The sequence below is a fragment of the Plectropomus leopardus genome, chromosome 10, assembly GCF_008729295.1.
Source record: "Plectropomus leopardus isolate mb chromosome 10, YSFRI_Pleo_2.0, whole genome shotgun sequence".
Classification (NCBI taxonomy): Eukaryota; Metazoa; Chordata; class Actinopteri; order Perciformes; family Serranidae; genus Plectropomus; species Plectropomus leopardus.
The window spans coordinates 10,161,836-10,188,218 of NC_056472.1; the positions used below are offsets into that span (position 1 = coordinate 10,161,836).

The following is a 26,383-nucleotide window of genomic DNA, read 5'->3' on the forward strand; positions in this document are numbered from 1 at the left end:
AGTCACAATTTAAAATTTAACATTACTTATGATTATAGCAAGAAATACAATCCAGGTGCTAGTTGGCAGTACACGTTTCTGCAAACCACGATACATTTCTATGCTTCATATGTAGGGAATTAGATGACACTTTATTTTTCTTCTCTTTCTTTCCTTTTTCTTTAAGAGACAGTTTTAAGTTGAAAGAGTACATTGATTGTTAGGAACAAAGCATTTCTTGCGAGCAAGTCCTCTTAAGTTTAAAAACACCACACAGAGGCCCCTACTAGCTACTGCTATGGTGGTGCCACTGTGTGTGCTATCCTCAAAGTGAGAGCACAGCAAGTGTCATTGGAATACAAATATGTCTTTATGTTATACTTAAGATAAGGGATTCAAATACTATCTTTGGAGATGTATGCAAATGCCTTAGTGTTCATTGCCAAATAGCACAAAGCCTTAGTCACCAGGCATTTTACTTATTGATTTTTTCAAATGGCAGTTAACACTGCTGCGTAGGTTGTCCTCTTATCTTTATTAGAACTGAAATGCAGCTAATTATTTTCTTGCTGTAGTTATTACAAGTTATAGGTGAATGTTTAATTCAATAACATTGGTGAGCAGCATGTTGAAGCTGACTACTAACATGAGAATGACATGCAGTTCACAGTGTTTCACCTCTAGTGACATTTAGACAACACAGTAATAAGTACTGTGGTATTTTTCAGATACACGTTTTATACCTGACTGAGCTTGACCCAAACCATTACATTCATTATTAAAAGCCTCATTTAGTAATAGCTCATAAAAACTTGACATTTACTGCAGAATCGGTCAGCATCATTTGGTGGTGAAGCGTGGAGTAGAAAAAAATCGTACTCAGACAGAAAATGGGTCAATTTGAATATAAAAAACAGCAAACATTATAGATATAATTCATGTTTTGTTAACCTTCCAGCCTAAAAAGAATGAGGCCTGTGAAGCTAGTTGAGACAGCTTGAGTCACACTGGTAAAATCACACAGGATACACTGTATACACATATCCAGAGCCCTATTCTAATATAGTGTTCTGTTTAAGCTGTCACGCATGTGTTCACTCTCTCATTGCCAATGAAAGAGCTGCTACACTGCTCACAGTACAACCATAGCTGCTGCAGTTATTGCTGCCGCTCGCTGTTCCATTTCATCCCCCTGTAGGCTCTGAGTCTGAGGTTTCCCCCAGTGGGGAAGTTTGCTGCTCCCTGATCTCTCTCCTCTCTCTTTGTGCTAGGCTTCCGAGCGTGTTCTCTCTAAGAAAAATCGATCAATGTTCTGTATGTACCTAATATCCACTCCGTCTAAATTTGTTTCACGTGGATTGTACAAATGAGCTATAATGTTCTGCATGTGCTAGAACTGTTAAAATTTTAAGATTTGCACCAAAATCAGTCTCTCTGTTTAAGTCATGCAGGAACTAGCTGCTGTATCATTTATCACATCAGTACAGTGTTTCCCTCAGAATGAAAGTGTATGTGTGGTGGTAAATGGAGACAAAGAGGGCACTTGTGGGGTTTTTTTTGGGTTCTTTTAAATGCCTGTATGTGCCTTTGTATCAATGAGAGTCCTCTATCTAGAATCTAAGGTTTTTGTGGGTCTGTGAACACAATGCTGGTGGAGCTCTCCATGACTTCTTTTTTTTTCCTCTGCAGCAGTTTGTCACTCACATGGTGGAGAATTGATTTGTCCATCCATTCACAGCTGATCAGATCACATTGAGGATGAGAGGAGCAGCTATTTGTAAAAGTAAACATTCAGACCTAGCAGAATATGCATGGTTAGGCTTCCCTTTAGATGCGCCTGAAATTCTACTGCTTCATCTTTTCCCCAAGCGCATTATAAACAACTGGATGGAATACATATATTTATATAACGACCCTAATGAACAGTCCAGCTCGGTTTTAACAGGCTGTAGTAAGTAAAAGTTTTAGATTAGGCCAGCGACTGTTAATTTTTGCCACTATAATGACAACCGTCTATGTAAATTGACTCAGCTGCAGCTAATTAATGTTGACTTGTAAGTCAGCCAAACAAGAAAGAACCTCTTGGCTGTTTTCTGGTGTTATGATTTGCACATTCTGGTGTCACCATCATTTGCCAAAGATGTTTTGTGGAAGAGGAACCACCACTCTATTATTTTTGAAGGTTGGAAAAAATAAGGATTGGGCTTAGTGTCTATACTTTGCTTTAAATAACCCACGGAGTTATGAGTGTTTTTTAATTTATTTATTTATTTTTAATTAACATAAGCAATTAAGATGATGGCCTGGGTAAAACCTTCATGCAGATGGCAGGTGGTTCAACAGTTGCTGAGTGTAAAGTCTTTTCAGAAACTCTGAGTTAAACTTTAAAGCACATCATTTATAGCTTATCACATTACTTGCTCTGAATTAAGAACTCGTGGTTTTGGAGTTGTGAGACAGCCTGTCCTGTCAGTCTGTAAAGCTAACATTAGCTTAAGTCACTACAGTGCGGAGCTGTCAACATTATTTTTAGCTGTTGACAGTTGGATCTCAAAATATTGTCAGACATGATTTGCCAGCACTTATGTTATGACCATCCAACTATGCAGCTGTCAAAATTAATATAGCCTAATGCCACTTTTGAATGTCCTGATTAGATCTGAGTAATGTCTAGTACCACCATCATTTTTACATGTATGTGTGTTAAATTGGTCAAGAATTCTTGAAAACCAGGCAAATTCACTTAGTAGTTGATGTTTCTGGCTGACTGGATTAAAAAAGGAGAGAGGGAGAAAGACAGAGAACCCTGAGGGTATTTTAACATAAGGAAACTGCATTACTTTATTAGATTTTTTTCAAGATAAGTTGGTTATGGTACGCCTGCTCATTGTTTTGCAGTCGACTGAACATACAGGCCTGTTTTTAACTTTGTAGAAAATGAATACAATTTTAATGTTAATCACAATATTATGACAAGAATTGCTGGTTTTCAGCAAAACATTTTCCTCAAATCATTAGCACCATGGTTTGAGTTCCAAACATCTTACTAATTTCAGCTGGGATCACTGGCCGCGATACTGTGATCAGCAACTTAATATAAAGTGTGTGTGTGTGTGTGTGTGTGTGTGTGTGTGTGTGTGTGTGTGTGTGTGAATATACATGCTGATCTCCAGCATATTGTGTTCCTGCCCATATACTTGTCCAACCGAATGAGAACAGCGACATTTGACACATGAGTTTTTGGTTTGGCCCATTCACTAACATGGAGGGGGCATGGTTTATGACCTATATTGCAGCCAGCCATCAGGAGGCGATCAGGATGTTTTGTTATCGTCCATCTTTACATACAAGCTATAGACAAAACCCATCCTCAAACTCAGCCTTCCAAACAGCTTCTGTGGTAGTTCTCACTACAACAGGTGCCACCAGGAACACATTTCATCCTGAAGACACACACACTTTCTTTCTATCCTGAAAAGCACTTTGTAATTTTAAGAAAAGTGCTATATAAATAAAGTGTATTCTTATTCTTATTCTTATTCTTATTCTTATTCTTATTCTTATTCTTATTCTTATTCTTATTCTTATTATTATTATTATTCTTATTATTATACACACAAACACAGATTCACAAGGTGAAACAATACCAGCCCTGGTGATGTTGTTGCAGCTGGTATTGATTAGTTGTAGTACTTTTTTGTAATGTGATATAATACATGGCAACCTAAGAAATGTATATAATCCACCATGAATCTTTACAGCAACTGTTCACATCAAATTTCTTTTCATTTTAAAATATTACTTGTTAGCATGGGAAAAAAGTGAAATAGCTTCACATTTTAACTAATTTTAGAGGCAAAAAAAAGAACATCTGGAACAAAAGCACACTTTTTTCCCCTTTGAATTTACATGGTTAAACACAGATTCAGCTGTCTATGGGCAGGCACCAATACAGATGAAAGCATCCAGTCACCGAGAGATTCAAGTCAAGTCAAGCAACTATAAATTTGTTTCTTCACTGATAATTAAATATTGCAGGATATATACTGGTGCTGCAAAAAAATGACTTGTAAAGTTAATGACAGGGTTTATGATGCAAAGCGGAAAGATGAACGAGCAAACATTGTCACAAATTGCTTCCTAGAGAGCATAGTTGGTTGTGATTAAATATATGATTGGAGTCAACCTGTGCCAGTCTGACTCACTCCAATAGAAAAGTGTCAGCAAAAATAGTCCTCTGAATGTGGCTGAATGTTACAGTGATGAGGTGCGGCTGCCTCTCCCAGCACTCTGCTTTGACAGGCGCTCTAATGTATTTGATTCCAAAATATGTGGATCTATTTCTGCCACGTAAGGGTAATCTGGACTTTTATGCAGCGATGATTTCCATGTCATAGCAAAATTTGTCAAAGGCAATGTGTTTGCCCTCTGCAGAGAACACACTGATTTAAGTTATTTGGGGATTTAAATTATAGTTGTGAGTGCACTGGCTGCAAAGTAGCAGGAAAAAAAAAAACATTACTGACGTGCAAGTGAGAAAGCATTGTCTCCCTGGTTTATCTTCTTAGGCAAACACACACCTTAATCATTTTTTTTTCTAATAGTCTCTGACTCTGACACTGAAAAATAATACAAAAAACATTAGTATATATTTTCTAACAATGAAGCCTCTGAAAAATAAACAATGTCAAACATGCACCTTCCCTCCCACCCCCTGTCTCTGAACAACATTCAATTATCTCACTTGATTAACTTTTCATTACAACAACTCAAACAAACAAACACTTTTCTCCAGAGTGAAGGAGCCCGTGATAAGTGAGGCTCTTGTTCCGAAGTGACTAGCCATGAATACAGCTCAATGATTTTTTTAGTGATTCTCAGTAGGTTGAAAATGTGCTGCCAACCAGCCTTGTAGACTGTAACATATTAGCATATTTATTAAATTTTTGCTCCTCTAATGGATGGAACATTTACAGTAAGTAGTCAAAGTGATCGCTCTCCTCTCTCCGGTGGTGCTCTGCAATGTGCTGTGCTTTTTAGTATGTTATTCTACCTCACTGCAGTCACTTCACCAGAAAAGATGAGGTTGTAATTTCCAAAAATGTTGTGTTTCCTGCCTCTGCTTTCAGTACAGATGCATCTGATGAGTTAAAGGTCATATCCAAGAAATTTGTCAAAGTATTACACATATTAAACTCAGTGGTGTAGTGTAGGGTATATGTACAGTAGGTATACGGGCCGTATCTATGGGCAGGTTATAAGACAATGGGCCCAGATATGCAAAAGACCCCACCACCTCTCCTTCAAAGTAGCCTGACACAGCCTGACACACAGGTGGTTTTGCTTCTGTTTTTGTTGTTTGTCTTTATTTGTAGTCATTATGCATTTTGATGTGGTTTTGTGTCTCCTTGAGGCCATTTTGTGTCCTTTTGTAGTCCCCTTGTATCTCTTTGAGGCAATTTTATGTCTATGGTTATTTTGTCTTTCTTTGAGGTCATTTTATATCGAAAGTTATTTTGTCTCTCTTTGAAGGCATTTTTTGTCTTTGTGTAGTTATTTCATGTCTCTTTGAGGTCATTTTGTGTCTGTAGTCATTTTGTGTCTTTTTGAGTTCTTTTTGTGCCCCCCTTTTTGTGTCTGCAGTTATTATGAATCTCTTTGAGTTCATTTTATGTTTTCTTTGGTCTTTATGTTTATTTGTAGTCATTTTGTATCTTCTTTCTTCAGGTCTTCTTTGTGGTTTTTGGTCGTTTCACCTTTTTGCAATTATTTTGTGTCTTTGCAGATCTTTTTGCATCTGTTTGTTGTCTTTTTGTGTCTCTTTGATATTATGTCATTTTATGTCTTTTTGTAGTCATTTATTGCCTCTCAGGTCATTTTGTGTCTTTTTAGTCATTTCATTTCATGTCTCTTTTAGGTCATTTTGTGCCTGTCTGTTATCATTGCATGTCTCTTTGATGTCATTTTTTATCTTTTTGTAGCTACTTTGTGTCTCTTTGATATCTTTTTTGATTGTTTTGCCCCTTTTTGTAATTTTGCGTCTCTTGGCAGTTCCTTTGCATCTTTTTGGTGTCTTTTTGTGTTTCTTTGTGGTCTTTTTTGGGTCTTCTCCTGATTTGTAGGTGTTTATTTGAGCAACATTTTGCAGGTGAAAGCCAGGGGGGCACTGATACTTTGGCTTTTGGGTCTGGCATACACCCACCTCTTTTTCTGGCTGTTCATTCCCACCCATTAGCAAAAAAGCTATTGGAGTCTGTAGAGGAGTATACCCACTTCCTCCCCTGTAACCTACCCATCTACCTGGTAGTACACCCACCTAGTCTGCAGCCACTACACCACTGATTTAACTCACATAATTTCTAATTTTTCTGTCAGATTTTGCATTGCTGTTTGAGGACTTGAGGTTCCAGGTCTTGTTATCCTGGTTAGATTTGACTGCCAGGCCCCACTACACACTATATAAATAACAGCAGACACTGGCAATCAATATTTCATGCATCTTACTTTGTTGTTCCACAGTCTGGCAAGATATTGTCACTCATATCATTACTCTCCCTAATATGAGGAAACAATCTGGTGACATCAAATCCTATTACAGTGGATTTTCCTCCTCAGGAGTGGTTAGAATTAAAATTTCATTGTTTGCTGGGAGATTTCAACACCCACACCCACGATATTTCCTCCAATATTTAAGGGCATGTCAGAAGCCTGGCACTGCACCAGTTCTCAAATCCCTGAGCGAATTGTGCTTTGAGGGATTAACAACATTTACTGTCACATTTGAGCCCCAGTTTGAGCTACAGGATTACATTTCTTGAAAACTACATGTAAACGTGCATGTATCTCTCAATTTCTTGGGAAAATTATACCTTCTAGACCATCCGGACAGCTCTGTGTCACATCAAAGCTGACACACTTAAGCTTCTCAGATAACTTTTTTAAGCCTTGTCAATAAATTGTGTCACTGCAATCATCGCTCATCTTGTACAAATAATATTTCCCTGCACACACTTATCGAAACTGTTGAATGTTTGAACCTAAGGGAATTTATGACCTAGTTTCATCTTTGTGAAATCAATCTTGTCACTCTTGCCACCCAGAGGATACCAACCACAGCTACAGACCTACAGCGGGTTAAGCTCCTAAATTATGGGTGGGAAATCGACTCATTGAAGGTCCTTGAGCCAGCCATGGGTGTAGCTTCCTGTTGGGTTTGCATCTTAATTCTGTCCCACATTAATTACAGACCTTGACTGCAAACAGAGTTTTGGGGAGTGTGTGGCTATTCAAAGACAAAGGCCACAGCCATCCCTAAAGGGAAGCCATAATTAGGCCAGATGGGGCAATCTGAGTGTTAGCCTTGGGTTAGTCTTTTCTCGCCCATGGTGAGGCCTCTTGTTTGTACTGGCAGAGCAACAGTGCCATACTCACCATTCATACTCTACCATCTGTGTGGCTGAATGTGAAAGGTCTATGAAACTTCTTCTTAGTGGTCTGCCAGAAAGATGTGTGAGTTTTGTTTAGTGGGATGCTGTAGAGTGATTTTTTTTGTCCCACAGAGGCAGAAATTCAGTGCTTCTGTGGTGTTTTCATTGATATAAAAACTGAAAATTTAAAATTAAACTGAAAGTTGTATTCCCCTCACTTTTGTGTAAGGTAATAGAAACTGTGGATATGCTGTTGTTGTGCATATTTTTATTTATTTATTTATTTATTTTTTTAAAGCATGTATAAGCATTTTCAAATGTATTTGTAAAGACAGCATCTAGGATTCAGGCCTCTGGGTGGGCATCCCTCATGTTGACTGACACATGAGAGCCGGTGTTGCCAGGAGACGTTCTGTCAACCTCTGTGGCGCACTACTGACTAGAGTACATCATAGCTGTGTACAGCCTATGAAGGTTGATACAAGATGTGTTTTTCTCCCTTTTATGTCTTTGTGCCAGAAACAGCAGCGACCAGTGGCATTATATTTTTGGTTGTCTGTCCATCCGTCCATCCACTTGTCATGAACTCTATATCCATAGCACACGTCCAAGGAATTTCCTCAAATTTGGCACAAATGTCCACATATACAATTATGATACAAATGTCTAATAAGATAAAATGATAAAGTAATGACATTTTATATCCAAAGGGACAGAGGTCAGCTTCACTTTGACATCATAATGTTCTGCAAAAACACCTTTCTGGCCATTATTCAACGTCATATCTCAGGAACAGAAGGGCTTACATTTTGTGGTATACTGAATTGGTGACACTAGTCTTGGGTGTCCACCTTGACACTATGCTGATTGTATATATCTTTCTGCACCGCTGGGTTGAAGGTGTCTGTGAGTCATCAATGTTTAAGAATTTGTGGTATCTTTGCAGTAACATCCACATTTAAAACAGTGTCCACTGGCTACATATGAGTCTGAACAGACGTGGATGTAAACTGTAAATTGATTGGTTGACCATTTCTATGGTTAAGCTGATATTCCCCTTGGAATGAGGAGGCCCACAAGGTACCCTAATCAGCTGCCAGAGAATGGAACCCAAGCTTGCTAGCATTAACCCTCCTTACTAGACTGTACCTTTTAGATCATAGTATATCAGCACCTGCTGAGTCATTGGCACATACTGATGATATGTATCTACAATAATAAACTGTGAACAGTGCCTGTGCTTTAAATAGGCCACTTATTTAGAAGACAGCACCTTATAGGTCGTGTTGATTTCTGCAGTCCATATAGTCTTCCAAACATAATTACATTGCAGTTTTCCAGATCACAGATAGAATTAAAGCAAATCATAACTCTTTTTAAAATATGTAATAAAAATAGCAAACCTATACCAAAGAACAGACCCTCCTCTGAGCCTCACATATCTCAACCAGCCTTTTTTTCCCTAGGCATAATGTGAAAACAGATGGAATTAATTTTGTGCAATTGCTAGAATCATTCTGTTGATACATCTGATTAGAGCAAATTAGACTGCAGTAGATTGCAAATTAGACTGGGCTTACTGTTGTGAATGCATATGCCTCTGTTTCGGTGTGAGTAACATTTGACCATATATTTCAGGAATTTCAGTTTCTATACTGTAGCTCATATTGTTTACTGTTTTCTATCTGTTTGCCCAGCAGCTCATGAAAATTTCTGCATGTGCTCTGAACTTCAGCAGTCACGTCTTTAAGGTGCAGTCATGATAATAGAACAAATTAAGCATGCTGCTTCTTACACCATATCCGTGATTACAATTCATAATTCGAGCGTGTTTGAGCATCTTTTACAGCTGTATTACTTCTTATTTGTAGGAGACGGCATATAGAAGAGAGGTTTCCATTAATGCCAGTATTTAATAATATTAAGTTTGAGTACAGCTCACAGAAAATGAAAAGCTTTTGCTAAGTAGCTAAAGCATATTTTTTTCGCATACAGTATATTTGATAAACCATAGTATCAAGGCTACTACATGCACTTCACTATTGACTCATGCTCTAAGAGGTAGCGCTGCATAGCTCTAGATATGTGAAAAGCATCAAGCGGGCTCAGTGGTAGATATACAAACCCTGCAGCACTCTCTGTTTGCCAAAAGGGAAAGCTGATCATCTGGCGTCTTTGAGCAGATATAAGGATTAGCTTTGAATGTCTTCAGCCCGGCATGTAGTCATTTTGCATACCGCCTCACAACAGGGAAGCGTGCTAGTTACCGTACCATACGATGAATAATAATGCAGAGGTCACATGGGGTCCACACACAAGCTTGAGTGAAAGTAAACAGAGATGGTTGGAAGCAGTGTCAGTTTTTGACCCACCTGTCAAGGGCTGAAAATGTTAAAAGTACCTTCTACCTCAAAATACTTTCATCAGACAGCATTCCAATACACATTTTTTATAATGATGCTGTATTTTTTTCAATCATATAGAAATATTATGCTGAGATGCAACTTTACTGAGAAACATTTTTTTGGATCTAACTGGAGCTATAATAAAATTGGCAAACTTATACATGTATATGATTATTAGACATTCTGTAGTCTGTCATTGCCTGCTTCCTGTTAAATCCTGTTTTTGCTCTGCATGAGAATTCAAACAGAAATAGCCGGCAGATTTTAGTCAGTTATGAGATAGGTTACTTTTTTTTAAAACTGCAGCTTTTGTTTGCGCCCCTGTCTTGTATGGACATCGTAAGAGGCAGCCACTCAGGAACCTGTTTCACACAAAGCCATTGTTTTTCTTTTGACTGACATACAGTATGGCAGTCAGAAGGGGCAGAGAAAGTCTGTTTATACTGAGCCATTCAAATGCTAATGTCTCAAAGGAGATAGCAGCCAATGACAATGTATCTACCCAAGCAGACAATTTTTACTGGCATGTGGCTCTTTGTAGGTGTGTGTAATTCTGGTTACTTTGAACCTGCGCCTTTTCCCTGGCCATTGTCATCATGATGGCTGATTGTATTCAGTGTTTTGTCATTTCATAGAGTTTTATGTGGCTGTACTTTACCAGGAGTGCTGTGAGTTCACCTCAATATGTCCGGCAGAATCTCAGTGCATATTACCCTCACAATAACAAAAGCATATCCTCATCCTCTGAATTAGTTTGACATGAATGTTTTGCTTTTCAGGCACCCAGCTTGTGTTTGCAGAAAATGTAGTTTGGAGATTGGATCAGATGAAGCAACCTGTAGGAACACTATGGGCTCAAGCAACATTATGCACCTTTTTCCCCTAAAATAACAGCTTCAAAATAATTTTGATGGTCAGTGACTTGTAAAAAATAGCATTGCACTTCTTTCATTACGTAAGCTGAAGTAAGCTATAGTGATCTGTCTCAAGTCTAACAGAAAAATGACAATCCGGCACTAGAATGTGCATCCCTGCCAATATCCAGTGTTTCCCATACATTAATTTATTTGTGGTGTCGTGCACCATTATCAACACTGACCACCACATGTTGATTTTCTGACATTTTTTTTCTATTTAAAATAGGTAAAATCTTATTTCACCGTAGAGCTGTGCACAGTATGTTGATTCACTCAGCCTCTACTTGCCTCACTCTTGCTCTCTGTAACTGATGGCTCATATTAATGAAAGTGGTGTATTTCTCCAAATCTATAGGGGTGCCAAATTGAAGACATATAAAATATTGCATAATATTGCTTTAAATGTGTATATGTGGCTTTTCTTGTTGTGCAAGTATTTGTCCTAACCTCTTTTCAGCTGTGACACTTGGCCTTGGTAACATGACTGGCTGGCAGCTCTCATTGTTTGCAGCTACAGAATAGCTCAACAGTGAATAAACTTTAAAAACATTTAAACTTTCTAATTACTGAACACCTCGTGTTCTAGGTTGAAAGTAAGTGTAATTATACCTTTAATTCAGACCTTGTTTGACTCTGTACAAAAAGCAAGCTTGGGCTGAAAATGCAGTTGGATTCTGATCTGGAAGAAAACCATTTACATCGGAAAAGTGCTTTTTCACTGCATGTTTCTCATTTAGTTCAACGCTGTTTAGTAATTACTAGTAAAACATGAGTAATTCAGAGCTGAGCAAAACAAGATAGATGCAACAGTTTATGTTATGTCATAATCAGCACCATATTTTGTCAGTGCTGGCCACATTAAGAAATGTGTAACAGTGTTAACCAACAGGCTGTTGCATTCATTTTCGGAGTAAAACTTTAATGATCTCTTGTTAAACCGAGCTGAAAATGCATTTTGGAATGGCAGATACAACCATGACCATGACCATGACCATGACAGTCATGTTTTCTGAGCACTCGGAAATTTTTGTATACATGTATGTACGCAATGCATATAGTCACATGTCTGTGTTTCTGCATGCAGCTTTACTGAACATAGGTGATACATTTATGTATTTTGTCACATTTGTATATGTGAAGACATTTTTACCTTTTGACATATATTTAGTACAAGGACTCTGCTGTCATGAAAGTATAGATTAAAGGAATGAATCCTGAAAATGTGCAATTTTTTTCCATAGGTGTGGAGACAACATAAGGAGAGCTGCAAGGCAGTGCAGATGTAGGGATGCAGTTAAGTTTGGTTATCAGCAGAATGCCCTATCACCTTTGAGGTTTTTTTTTTTGTTTGTTTGTTTTTTCTTACAAAGTTGGATCAAAGTAACTTTTGCAGTTGTTTTGCACTGAAATATTATTCCCACCTACCACATAGAGGTTTTGTCTGTACCTTAATAAAAACATAATCTGGCAGCATAACATTTCTTGCAAAACCTATTAGCCAATGCAAATTAGTTGCATATGTGCATAATGTTTAGGAGACAGGGTTATATCACCCATATGAGTATAATAAGCTCCCAACAGGAACTTTCATGTGTAGGGAGATTTCCTCACAGGCTTTCATGTAGACATTTTGGAATTATCAAGATCTTGTTTACCTTTGGGACTTGTTTGGTGCTTTTAAAATTCTCTCTAGTAAGGATGTAAGCTTGACTCCAAAAGGTAACTCAAGGTCTGCCTGTGTGTCTTGGTGGGGACAAAATGACTTGGTTGGTGAAAATCTCTCTAGCATGCATTCGATTTTCTGAGCAGTTTGAAGCTGGAGTTCAAGTAGTAAAGAGAACGATTGAAAGCAATTTGGCCCCATACAATATCACTGAGCTTTTTTTTCTTCTTTTTTTATCACACTGAGCAAGAGCATCATAAATGGGTTTAGAGGTTGAAACAGGTTGAAATGATACTCAAAAATGATGACAATCGTTAATTAAAGCGCAGCAGTCCTCCACCAAAGTAAGACCACGTAAGTTGTTTTACATGCATGACTTACGACTTGTATTTCTGTTGTTAGCCTCTAGGGGCTATGGCGATAATTACAAAAGCAAAGAAGTCAGCTGACGTAACACAATGGGACTCCCTAAAAACACAATTATCCGGATGCGTGTTGTTTTGCAAAATGTAGCAGTGCACTCTTTTGGAGAGCTTCTTGACCGTGCTGTCTCAACCCATACTCTGAGTCCAGGTAAATACTTTACATGATAACCTGTTTGCATTTCTGTAAGAATTCAGAACAATAATCCAGAATCATTTTGGTTTGATGAAAATGAGAAGGTGGACTGAGTGGCAAAGTACGGGCTAGTACTTTCACTAAAGCTTGTTTTATCACTAAAGCTTGTAAAAGCTTGTCTAGGCAACCTAGACTGAATAATACCCAAAACTACAATATAGTATATTTCATGTTTTCCTGTAGTCTAACATCATCTAACATTATCGATACAATCTACTAACATATACTTATTTTACAATGTAACGACATGTGAGATAAGCATGGGTTAGTAACAAATGTGGTTAGTAACAAATACTCTTACTTTAAGCATAGAATGACATTTTTTTCCAAACCTAACCATGGAGTTTTGTTCCCTAAGCACGTGATTTTGGTGGAACTGTGACTATTTCACACGATTAATAACTAAGCTCTGACAGTTACTATCATCTACAAGCTACTCTGTCATCCACCTTTAGGGGCCACACCACCTTTGTGGTTGTACTGGTTGGAGGACTTATTGACCAAATCTTTACATTTTACGCTGATTAATGTATTCTGGGGCTACTAATTCACAGAATTAGAAAATGCTTTTTTTATCTGACAAAGAAGACAAATTTCTTCATTTTTTTTCTAAAACTATATATATACTATTTCCTCAATTTTCTTCATTTTTTTCTAAAACTATATATACTATACTATTTACACATCCTTATTTCAATTATATAAGATTAAACATTAAATTTGTGATAGCATATATTCCTAAATAGGAAGTATCCTGGTATGACAAATCCATTTGTCTGCCTCTGATTGAACTCATCATTTTGTGTCACTTTGTCTAGTGTAGAGTCTTTGTTTTACCACTGCCTAGTGTCTTAAACCTTCACTTTGGATAAATGTTTGCACATTTATAGTACAGCAAAATGTCTAGGTGTGCCTAACAGTCACTCTTCCAATGGCTGAATAAATGGAGTCAAGAATTGTCACCAAATGATTAATGTCTACATCATATCCTTTAAACACAGAAAAGCAATACCATACCTCTCTGAAATAGTTTGTTTCCAGATTCCCTTTAAAGTTTATCGAGCTCCAGCTATTTGCTATCCCAAGAGTCATTTCACCCCTACGAGCCAGTGAGGAGTATTAATAAATATCCAAACAGCCTCTCTGTGGTCAATGAAATCCAAAAGCTACTGGGCATTCACCATTTTAATACTTCAATGTTTGCTTGATCTCTTATCACCTCAAAAAGTAGTTTGCCCCAAAATGAAAATTCACCCATATTCCACTCAGCCCCGTCAGTCAAAACTCCTCTGAGGGCTTTATGTAAGCAGAATACACTGAAAGTTTAACCCCGCAGTTCCATCTCAGCCCTCTCTGAAGCTATGTAAAGAAAAAGAGCTGTTGTTTTACAGCCTGCATTTTTTAAATATCAATAACAGCGTTTTGCTCTCGCTTTTTGAGATTACAATAAACAGCTTCAGTGAAAAAATGTTTTATGCCTTTGGCTTTTTGGTCAATAGTTACTCAATACATTTCATTGCTTAATATCCATCACTTACAGACTGTTTTTGTATGATTATTGGTCTGGTCTCCAACAAGCACTCGTATTTATATTATTGCTCTCCGAACAAGACAACCACACCATTTCTCTCAGTGTGTCAGTGAGCTTGCAAGAAAGTTAGACACTCTAATGAAAAAAGGACTTGTGATAACTCAGTGAGTTTTAAAAAGTGTCTGATCCACTGGTGTCACATAATTCCAACTCTGAAAGATCAAAACCAAAGACTGCACTTTCATTCAGGAAGTAATATTAACTGAAGCTTTGATTGTCGTTCAGTACCCACTACACTGTTGAATGTAAATACACCCTGTCAAGAAATGATTTGGTCCGCTGCCGCAGCATTTCATAATGTCTTGAAATGGTTAGCACAGGAAAGACCAAGTACAATCAATGCGAGCTTTTATCTTCTGTGTAGTAAGTTGACATTAATTAATGTTCAGCAGTGGCATATCAATCTTTGTGCAAAAGAGAAAAGCTTTGTGTTGAGGGTTATACTTTCTCTTGTGCTATTTATTCTGCTGAACTTTCATCATGCCATAATTAGCTGTTCTTTGTTCCCTCCTGTATAAAGATTAGTGCTATACAGAGCGTCATCACCAATCACAACTTTCAGAAAATACATGGGAAATGACAATGTTGGCACATCCTGCTGGCTGTAACAAATCAATCAATATGTCAAATAATGGCTTTTAGAATGCAAGGCTGGTAATACTTTTTAATTGTTCCCATCAGAAGTCTTTGATTGCTGGGCATTTAAACTTTATAGTGCAAAAATGACTTTTTACTCCCTTCCTTTCTCTCTCCTGTGGCATTTCGTATTTAAAATGATGACATTTATTTGGGTTGTTTTCAGTTCCATCCTTTACTGATCCTGAGGTCAAGAGTTACATAAAAACAAACACCATTTTCCTTTCCATGTGGTGATTCATAGAAACTCTTGTCCTAGAAGAATTTCAAACTTGTGATGGTCAGATATTTATTTATTGTTTTATTGCTAAATGACAGGGGAGCAGCAGAAATCAAAAAAAATATTTTCCCAATTCAAAAAGTAATTTTCCATTCCAGGTACCCTTTCCCACCTTTTTCTTCCAATCTTCACTTTTTCTCTCTTTCTCTCTCCCCCTGCAGAGCTCCTGTCAGCCTGCCATGAGCTCCGGTGCCGCTATGGCTGCGTCATGACGAGAAACGGCACCTTCTGTTTCTGCGCTGATGGCTTTGAGGTCGGCGAGGACGGGACGAGCTGCAGAGGTAGGATTCAGCTGCGCTGGTGGGGGCCTCCTGCCTCGGAGCCCTCCCCACCTCTCCCTCCCTCTCCCCAACACAAATCCCAGCTTTTGCCTTCGGCCAGACTTCCCTCAGATGAATAAGCAGGAGGTTCTAGGTATATGAGAACCATCTGTCTGCAGGCAGGACATTGTGTAACGTGCATTACACCCAAACATGCATACACACCTATACTATATGGCACACAGCTTTTCTGATTCTTTTTCTCTCCTTCTACACTCTTCATATGTGCCAAAGGCCTGGTTTCTGACAGCGAGCGAGGAAGACAGTATTTCGCTGTCAAAGGTGCCTCTAGAGTTGTAGTGTCTTACTTGGACTTTGCACATACCTTATACCAACAACATGGCACAGAAGTTGCATAATTATTTTGGAGGAAGGGGTTTAACAAAGTAGCACTGCCTCCCTCAATTTGATCCTGTTTCGGGAAGACAGGAGAAAGAGCGGTTTATATACTGCAGCTCCAAAAAAGGCTCATTGGTTATAAAAGTAATTATGCCTGAGGTGCCAGAGTGAGGCCACATTAAGTATACTTTATGTATTTGGGTCATGTTTGAGCACACCTAATTTGTTACAAATGACTCTCTTCCTTTTTTTTCCATAAGATCATGATGAATGTGCCATGTATGGCGCATGCAGCCAAACCTGCACGAACACCTATGGGTCATACAGATGCAGCTGCACAGAGGGATACATCCTGCAGCCTGACAGGATATCTTGCAAAGCCAGACAAGGTGAGCGGCACACTTGCATTGCAAACAACATAATCTGCATAGTATGTATGTTTCATTTCTAATAATAAACAGGGCGGTTTTGTCCAACCAGAGTGAAATTCTTGCTTATCATCAGCTTTGGTGCTCTGTAACTTTGGTAGGGGAGGATTAATGTGGTTTAGTAGTGACCACATCGATCACCCACGTGGGAATGGGTAGACATGGTCAGGCAGGATAATGATAAAATTAATGAGCATGAGATTTTAAGTGGGAGCAGTCTGGAGTATTTTGCACGGAGACAATGCCAAGCGTCACTCTGATTTATGTTAATGCCCGATGCTGCTAACAAATCTGTCCCGATGAGTAAAACAACCTACTTAAAAACAAAACAACCAAAGGAGGCATTGTGTATTGGTGGTCCGCCATCTTCAAATAAACAAACTTAACCTTGCGTGGTATATTTTTTATGTCATGCATTGTACCATAAAGTGAAGCAGATTTGTGTGTGTGTGTGTTGTTGTCATCATGGCATATATGGGTTGCAAATAGCTGGAGGCCCAACACACCTTGCTGGGGAGAACACCACAGTTGCAGCTTTTAATCAATGTGACTGGTGTCCTACCAGGAATAAACTGAATATGATTACCCATAAACTTAACTGAACCCAATGCTCACATGCATTAATATTAATTTAGCAGAGAGCGATAGAGGTATGGGGGATAACTATGGGGTTACCATTAGTTGTAAAAGCTCATGAATATAAATTTCAGATAGAGCTCTCTGAGGCTAGAAGATGAGGAGCAGCAGGGAATGAAAAACATATTAACGTGTTGAGTGTAAGATTGAAGTTGAAACTCTGCAGCACAAATGTTCTTTTTGGGGATTTAATCTTGATTCAATCTCTTCTCATTTGGCTCAGATTAAAGTTAAAGGTGTTTTTTTTTAATTATTTTTTTTAACTCTATTTGTATTCCTAGCACGAATTTGACTCTACTTCACCCTGATGATTTTTATGTCTGTTTGATAATGCACTTCACTGACTCATGATAAGTGAAAATTGTAGATTATGAAACAGAGGGGTTGTTGCATGTTGCATAAAATACCATTATTGTATTTACAAAAATATAATAAATGGCAGGGAACATGTTTCCAAACAGAGGCATCACTGCACATTTTATCCTTCATATGTGTGTGTATATATATATATATATATATATATATATATATATATATAGATATACATTCGTTTTGACAACAACAACAACAAAAAAAAAAGATTCAGTGGGACTTTAAGCATGTGAGCAAAAAAACCCCAAAACACTAAGGTTACACAAACAAACCTTTATAGTTTTTTTTCCATTAAGAATTTAGAAAAGTACTTTCTGATGGTCTGTTTAAGACAAGCCTTGCCATTATTGCTACATCAGTCTTCCATGGTTAAAAGTCGAGCTAGACCACTGTAACAGAGCCTGGTCAAAACCCCTTCCACCCCTAATGTGGGAGAAAAATGTCCGACTACTAAAAGTTGATTCAGAGGGATAAGAGGAAGCAGTTATGTTAGCAGACATTCTGATTTATTGCCTATATTAGGAAAGTAGCCCTTAACTTGAACTTCTGTGGAAGATCAGGATAAATAAGGGCCCTTTTTAGGGGGTGAACCTGATGTCAGAGAATGTGCACGCTCAATTAAGCCCATAAAGCAGCTTATCTTAGTTTCACCAGCACAGACCGTCCTGCCTAAACTTGACTTATGCTTCTCAATTTGTTGTTTTTAGTTCAAATCAGTCAGCTCTGAAAATCAGTTTTGTCAGATTGTTTTGGTCTGTTTTACCGAGTATCAGAGTAAAATCTTTCTTTCATTCTTTCTTTCTTTCTTTCTTTCTTTCTTTTTGTTTTTTGTTTTTTCTATTTTTCTGTCTTTTTTCTTTTTCTTTTTCTCTCTCCCCCCTATCTTTCTGAGTCTAAATGCATTTCATTTCTTTTACCTCTGATGATGAAATAGTCTTTCTCACCAAGGCAAAATAAAATAATACCTTCCCTTTTTTCCCTTTCATTCCAGATCCTGGTGACAGCCGCCCAATGCTAGTCATTGGAGGTTCAGATCGTATTGTCATCACCCATCTAAATGGAACCGGCCTCCAGCCCCTGAGGTCTCTGAGTGTAAATGGAACACTGGCATTAGATTTCCAGCACAACCAGGAAAGCGTATGCTGGGCTCTGTCTACAGAGTCCTCTGGGCAACTCCGCTGTGCTGAAACAAGGAATCTGCGGGGATTCACACGGGAACACGAAATAAGAACACAACAAAGTTTGCAACGTATGTTTCCAGCTGTTCATAGTTCCCTTTTCCTACATTACATGTCCTTATTTTTCTGATGAATTTGAGTGCTTATCTGCTTTCATATTGTAAAAACTCTCACATACAGGGGGATAATGGTGAGATGAGATACACATCACCCAGCGCTGTTTGACACAAAAAAATGCTCTCCTTCTCCTTTTTTCCCATCCTGCACACTTACCTGCGAGGTCTTTCTATATCTCTTCATTATCAGTGCAGTTGAAGGCAGGTTAACCTCAGAGGTTTTGGCTGCTCTCCTTTCCCCTACAGTTGTCCTTCAAACCTGCAGGCTATGCGAGCTTCTCTTCTTCAGAAGTGCTCTCTTTCACTCTTTTTAGTTGATCTTGTCAAGATACTCAAAAATATCAGACCTGTTATAATGGGCGTAGTTTTTACTGGCTATTTTTACAGGCCTTTAATCAAAGCATAACCTATTAATGTCAAGCCCACAGATTTATAGTGGTGCTTTCATTTAGAACACCTGCGTCAGAGGTGTCAGGTTATACTGTCCTTTAATGGAAAGCTGTCAGCCAATCAGAATTCCCAGTGGCCATGGTAAAAAAATAAATAAATAAATAAAGAGGTACTGCACCAATTTTAGCCATAAAGACTATTTTTTAAAATAACTCTAACTAACTATGTCATAAAGGCTATCTCAGCTTGGAGACTAGATATTTTCAACAGAGACCTTCATAAACATGGGCCATGGAGTTTGAAAGGTGGAGACATTGCCCAGGCAGGGAGGATCTTACAAAAATATACGGTTGAACAAGAGCGAAGGTTTCATCATTTTTTAGGGAGGGGAGGGATGGCAAATATGAAATGCAGTGACTAGGGGTCCTGTGCCAATTTTTTTTTTTTTTTTTTTTTTTTTTGGCACACGACTTATAAGCATCAATTTATATTTATATGCATCAATTTCTGCCTTTTTGTATCAATTTATCATGTTACTGCTACTTTTATGGGTTTTTTTTGTTTTGTTGAGAACAGATAAATCAGTGGTTCTCAACTGGTGGGTCAAGGTCCAGAGGTGGGTTGCAGGTCCATTCAGAATTTGCTTTAATTTACTTTTTTAAACATAAGAAGTTTGTTTAAAAAAAACAACAACAAAAAAAACCTCTTTATTTTGAAGTAGAGTGAATTTCCAGCACAGAGCTTTTATATAGAAGTGCCATTACTGTTTGTTCTTCAAATATGTTTTGTTTTTTTGTGCTTTAAGCCAACATGATGTTTATATTTTGTGAAACAAAACCCAATATGGGATAATTGTGGACGTTAAACTACTAACTGCAGAGAAATCTGGACCCTGTGGCTGGACCAGTTGGGAATCACTGTTCCAGATATTAAGAGAGAGATGTGTCAGCTGCGTCCCTCTCCAAAATCTACAACTATGCTTCTGAGTTGCTTTATGGCAAGTAACAGGTCAAGTGTTCTTGGGGCAGGGCCGCTGACTAAAATGTGGAATATCGCAGCCTCTGCTTCTCCGATTTTGATGATTCTTTTTAATACGTTTGTTTGGTACTCGTGGAACGTGTTAACAAATGTTCTCAAATGTGTTGTGAATATTTATCTTACTTTTACACAAGAATCTAACAGCTGTTTGTACTTGCAGATGTGGAGCACATGGCCATCGACTGGCTGACAGGCAACTTCTATTTTGTCGACCGCGTCACTGACAGGATATTTGTCTGTAACCACGCTGGGGACACATGTGTTACTATCCTACAACTAGACCTGCTAAATCCTAAAGGAATAGCTCTGGATCCTCTCATGGGGTAAGTGTTCTGCAGCCTATATAATACCCCATCTCTGAAAAGTACTGCAAGGCTCATTTATCATCATGCATCTTTTGTTAAAGAAAAAAAAATGGACGGAGAGGGAAAAAAAATCACTATGCATAACAATTGACTTGTCTGAAAGAATGTGAGTGAGTTACAATGAAGGGATTTAAATGATTCCCTGTCCTTCGACTCAGCCCTCCTCTCTTTGAGCTGTGTAATTTGGTGGATAGCTGGTGATGCCTCAGACAGCTTCTACTGTCGAGACATTCATTTGTATTCACTGATTTCACCCCACATCCCTCAGTAGAATGGGCCCCTGCAGGACTTTCCATTACAGGATTTTTGTCTCTGTAGAGATCACAAAAAAAAGAAAAAAAGCTGAGCAACTGTGGAGTAAAAAATATTGCCACACTACTCACAGCGAAAACTAAAACATTTACAGCATGGTGTTGACGGTCACACAGAACTTATGTAGGTTCCTTAGCAGTTTACTGTGTCATCAAGAAGGAAAACAAAACAAACAGAAAAAGAAATTAAATAAATTGCATGCAGCAGCTATAACAGAATGTGAACCAGATTCAGTAGCTCAAAGCTTTTCTGCCCTCTTATTTCGAGTGAGCAAGAGATGGGCAGGGCCATTATATAGCGAGGACACGAGACAGACACCAAGCTTGCAGCATATTTGTAATGATACACAGACTTTAGAAACCATGATACACTAATATTAGTGATGCACCCTTTTCTTTAGCTCTCGTAAGAAGGTAATGACCACTTCAAAACACCAGTAAGAAATGAAGCATCTCACTGTTGTGAACCAATTCTGTTAAACAGCATCGTGCTCAGCACCCAAAACAAAATCTTAACATATAATTAATATGATCGAAGCTGAACCACATTGCTTATTTGTGAGTTTCCAGTTATAAATTGTACAGCTATCATTACCTCCATAAGCCAGTGGGTCTTATCAAAATAATTAGCTGTTGGTTTCTTAATGACAAAGACATTTTGGATCTCGTTGCCAGTTTCTGTACGTTTCGTTCACATTAAATACTGGTCCGCTATTGGAAAGCTACATGACTTATGGTGAATAAACTGTACGTTAAAGTTTCTATTTAAGCTTGCTTCGTCTGAGTCACCTCAGACACGCTGTAAGTAAGGGTGGTGGGTGGTTTTTCAGTGCCCTTGTAGTAATGACACATGACGTGCCCGCGCATGTGTGTATAGAGGGATGATTTTATGGCTATAGAGTCTGCTGGCCCACAAGGGAGCTGGACATGCGGGCTGCTGGCTAGATTGTCTGTATGAGACACAGAAGTTTTTCCAAGGCCTCTTCCTGCCTCTAATTGGTGAGATATGGGTACAGCTGTTTCTGAAGAGGCGAGCCTGAGAGAGGTCTGTCAGCCTGGAGCAATGGAGTGAAAACAAAAGAAATCAGGGAGGTGTTAGATAGCAGCACAGTGTGAGCAACAGTGTTTATAGAACATGCTCCGGTTTGGCACTCCATTGTTGTTGTTATTTGATTCTCATTCTGTCTCTCTGCCTTTCTTACTATCAGATAAGGCATTTTTACTTTGCTATAGGAAAGCTTTTTGATGGACAAGCCTTTCTTCTTTCTTTAAAAAAAATTGCCTTTTTGGAGGAGAGTTTGATTGATGGTATGGATTTTTCATCAGCTGGAATTCAAGCTACCTGTGTGTCCCATTTCAGTTCAAGATTAGTGAAGCCTTTAAGATGTGAGGAAAAAGTAGTTTCAAGATCCTGCACTATGCTACTGTGTCAACTCTTTCCCTTGGAAATTACGTTTAATTAATACTAATTTGTTTTACGTAATACCTGTTGGGGAAAAGATAATGACTACCTGGATGATGTTGTGTAGCAATGTTTTGTCAAGCCATCTTACCGATGGGAATGTTATTCGTTTTGAGGGTATTTGATCAATTTTGACCTGATGATAAGAGAAGTAGTTGGATCAAACATTAAAGGAATGCTTCATCCCCTCAAATTATCATTTGTATATCAATTGCTTAGTCCCTTGTTAAGTTGAATTCTGGTAGAAAACTCTTTTGTTTATGTTGCATGCCTTGTCAATGCAAGAAGAATCCAGAAAAGGCAAACATTCTTAATGAACTAAATCATTGGGGATTTAACAACAGGAAAACTACATATTATTTACAAATTCTCACACGACTTGTGCAGTATATTAAAAGTCTTATTTATCCAGTCGTAATACTCCCTAAACACATACATTTTCACTTAAACTTACAGTCTCAAGTATATTTGAGTAGTGCACCTGCACAGCTGTTGCAAAGGTGTTAGATTTTAGTGAAAGTTTATAGGAAACTGATTATACCGCACAAGTTGTGTCAGAGTTTGTAAATGGATGCTTTGAAGAAGTTTTGCTGTGGTTACATGCAGTCCCCTTTATAATCGTTTTCTTTGGTTTTGCATTCTTTGTTCATGTTAGAAAAACATTTTCTTCGCACATTCAACATTACATACAGTGGGTAATTGACATACAAATGAGAATTTTGGGAGTAAAGTTTTCTTTTAAGGAATGACCAAAGGGCATTACAACTCATCTTGAGGGAAACATTTTAACCATTTTACAGTCGATATAATGGCTTCCTTTCCCTCAAGAGGAAAAAATGCAGCTATTCTCCGTTGTTTGTACTGAAATGCAATTTGCTACTTACAGCTGATACTTATAGTTGTTCACCAGGTTAGAGAGACTATTATTGTAGATGTTTCATTGTAAAGGTGCATCTAAGTCTGAAAACTGCAACGCTCAACAAAGCAGCTGATGCAAGTTAACTATTTCCTGCCACTGCTGTACAAAATGGACAGAGAGCTACTACTCAAACGAAAACTCACAAAACAGCTTCCATCGTAAGTTGTAACACTTTATATTCAGTCTTCTGTTTCACTGTAAGACACTTCCTATTATCCCTGGTCCCCTGCAGTTTATATTATCAGGGGTGCTCATTTCCAGAATTCCAACATGGATCTCGTTGTAGCTGCAGAATGCACAAGTACAGCATCAGCACCATCCTAATCCCAGAAAGCTATCATTTGTATGCCACGTGGAGGTGCACCTGTTTGGGGAGCTGGGTTCCTTGCTGACGCTGACAGTTTTTCAGTGCAGCCTGGTCTAGGGTTCAAAGGGCAACCCATCTCTCCCCTGACTTGACTTGTGCAGATTAAGTCGGCTTCCTGCCGCTCTCAGGCTGTAGCTCGTTATCATTGGAGATTGTTGGAGCTCCGTCCTCACAGAGCCACAGCAAGACAGCATGGCAAGCCTTCCATGTTAATTACTGTATGTGCAGACCTGAGCAGTTTTAGAATACTTAAAGTGACAGTGTGAGATTTAAAGGACATTTCAGTTATTTGTCCGATTTTATTTCGTCCCTATTGTTGGAAACAAATTAGACAACACCTAACACCTGTTTTCCATGACTGCTCAGTATTGGTCTAACATTCCAGCGGCTCCCTGTGTCTTTTAGGATTGATTTTCAAGCCCTCCTTGTGGTTTTTGAGGTACTAAATGGTTTGGCTCCTCTGTGCATCACATGTTGTCTATCATTTATGTCTACTCACATACCCTGAGGTCCTCTGCAGCATGCCTTCTAAATGTCCCCAAAATTACCACAAAGGAAATGGGAAATGCTACTTTTATTGTTTTTGCCTCCAGGTTATGGAGTTTATATGTATCAGAGAGGCAGCCTCACTGGGCATTTTCAGATGATATTTCAAAACATTCTGATGCAGTTTTTTTTTTAAAATCATGCTTTATTTTAACATTCATTCAGGACTCCTTTTATGTGCTGCTTTAATTTATTTGGTTTAATGGCTATCCCCTTGCCTATTATTATTTTGAGTGGCACCATTATATAAAACATGATTTGTAAACACAAATAGTTTTCATGTAATGCCATTAAATTTCATTATCATCACTGCCCTTTGTATTCCTATGCTCCGATTATTAGTCAGTGCCCACTGTCGTAAAATATTTTTTCTGGAATTATCTGCTGATGACCTTTTGTTTACATAGAAGGCACTAATTTCAGTCTAATCCCCCACATCTAAATGACTAAATTATTTTGTGCTGCATTGCTTTCAAATATGACTACTTCCTCTTCGGCTCTTGACAAACAAGAGCCATAATCCACGTGTTCACAAGAGACTCTTGTGGTAAATGTATTGGTCTTTTGGGGTATTTCAAAACACAACCAATGCAATCATATGTTTGTCAAGGACATCATGCATTGGCTGTTGGTGCTTTTACTAAATACCACATGAATTACAGCCTCTTCAGAGTCCCCCAAAGGGAAACTAAGGGCTCAATTTTGCTAAACATTAGATAAGTATACGATGACAGATGGAGCCCTCTGTGCGTACTCTTTGTTCATTTTGTCAGTATTTGTGCAGGTTTTCAGAAAGCTCATGGAGATGTAGGAAATAGAGCAGTATTCCAGAGATTCCAGGGGCAGCGTAGCATAGATCAAATGAGATAAAATTTTAGGAGATAATAAAGACATTTCAAATATGGTGGGGTGAAACTAATCTGTAATATAGTGAAAAGAATCCTTGGTCTACATGTTATGATGAATTCAATGGCCTCACATACCACAGCTGTCTACAACACTGCCTCTCTTCGAAGGCACATTAGTGCAACCTCCTCCAGCATTACATCATAGTTGTGTGAAACTTTTGAGTCTGTTGTATATATGCTATTGGCTGTATATATGCTATCAAAAAGAACGCATAAAGTATCAGAGCAGTGATGTTTACAAGATTTGAAATGGGCATATCTATATTTGTACATAAGTATGAAATGAGCCTTGAGATTTCAACATTTGCACAACACAAAACTGGGTGCATCTGAAGAAAACAACCCAAAATGTTCCTTTGCAGCTTAATTTAGAAAATTATTACCACTAGGGGGCAAAAAAAGAGAATACAAAACACATTTTCCGAAGCTTAGTCCAGATTTTCTGTAGTATTATCGAGTTATTATTGCTAATCTGTGAACATATCGCTGAAAAAAATGTAGTACATTACATACAGTACTGTATTTAATCTTACTCCAACTGCAGCTGTTACCATTTATTGTACTTTGCAGACTGACTTTTAATTTGTTAAACAAATGTGACATAATGCCACCTGGAGCACTGGTAAGTATTTTAAATGCACAACCTGTGCTCAGGTGAAGCATCTCCATCACTACCTGCTGGCACTAACAAAAATCCCCATCGAGCAGAAACTCAGCACGACTGGACTGTTTGTGCTACCTCATGATTGTAAGACAAGTACTCACTTAAAGCTCTGGTTCGGATAACCACACCCCCAACTGTCCTCATTATCCACTCCTTTCATTGTTATTTAATTTCATTATATATTGGCTTTTTAGTGTGTGATTAAAACTGGTATCCATCTACCAAGCATCAGTGGTAAGTGACGGCACTGCACCGAATTTGGGTATTCAAAGACAATACCCACCCACCTGCTTCAAATGTTATCAGCCCATGAAATGGCCATTATCAGTTGTAATTGGGAGCATAGAGTTGATACGTCCTCCTCTAACTCCTACATTTACATTTTGTTACAGACGGCAACCACTAGTGGCTGGAGTAATAATAACAGAAGCAGAGGAAGGAGTCAGCTGATGAAGTATATTGAGTGACAAAGTCTGCGAATGGATGTAATCAGGGTGAACAGATGGGT

General features: G+C 38.3%; 1 protein-coding gene across 1 annotated transcript in view; it reads left to right on the forward strand.

The window, feature by feature from the left end:
• Window positions 1–26,383, forward strand: part of lrp1bb (low density lipoprotein receptor-related protein 1Bb) — a 393,508-nt gene that overhangs the window by 203,281 nt on the left and 163,844 nt on the right. The window contains exons 10-13 of the mRNA XM_042494695.1: window positions 15,678–15,797; window positions 16,436–16,564; window positions 18,603–18,860; window positions 20,494–20,656. Of these exons, the coding sequence (XP_042350629.1) occupies window positions 15,678–15,797; window positions 16,436–16,564; window positions 18,603–18,860; window positions 20,494–20,656 (670 nt within the window). The remainder of the gene's footprint in view (window positions 1–15,677; window positions 15,798–16,435; window positions 16,565–18,602; window positions 18,861–20,493; window positions 20,657–26,383) is intronic.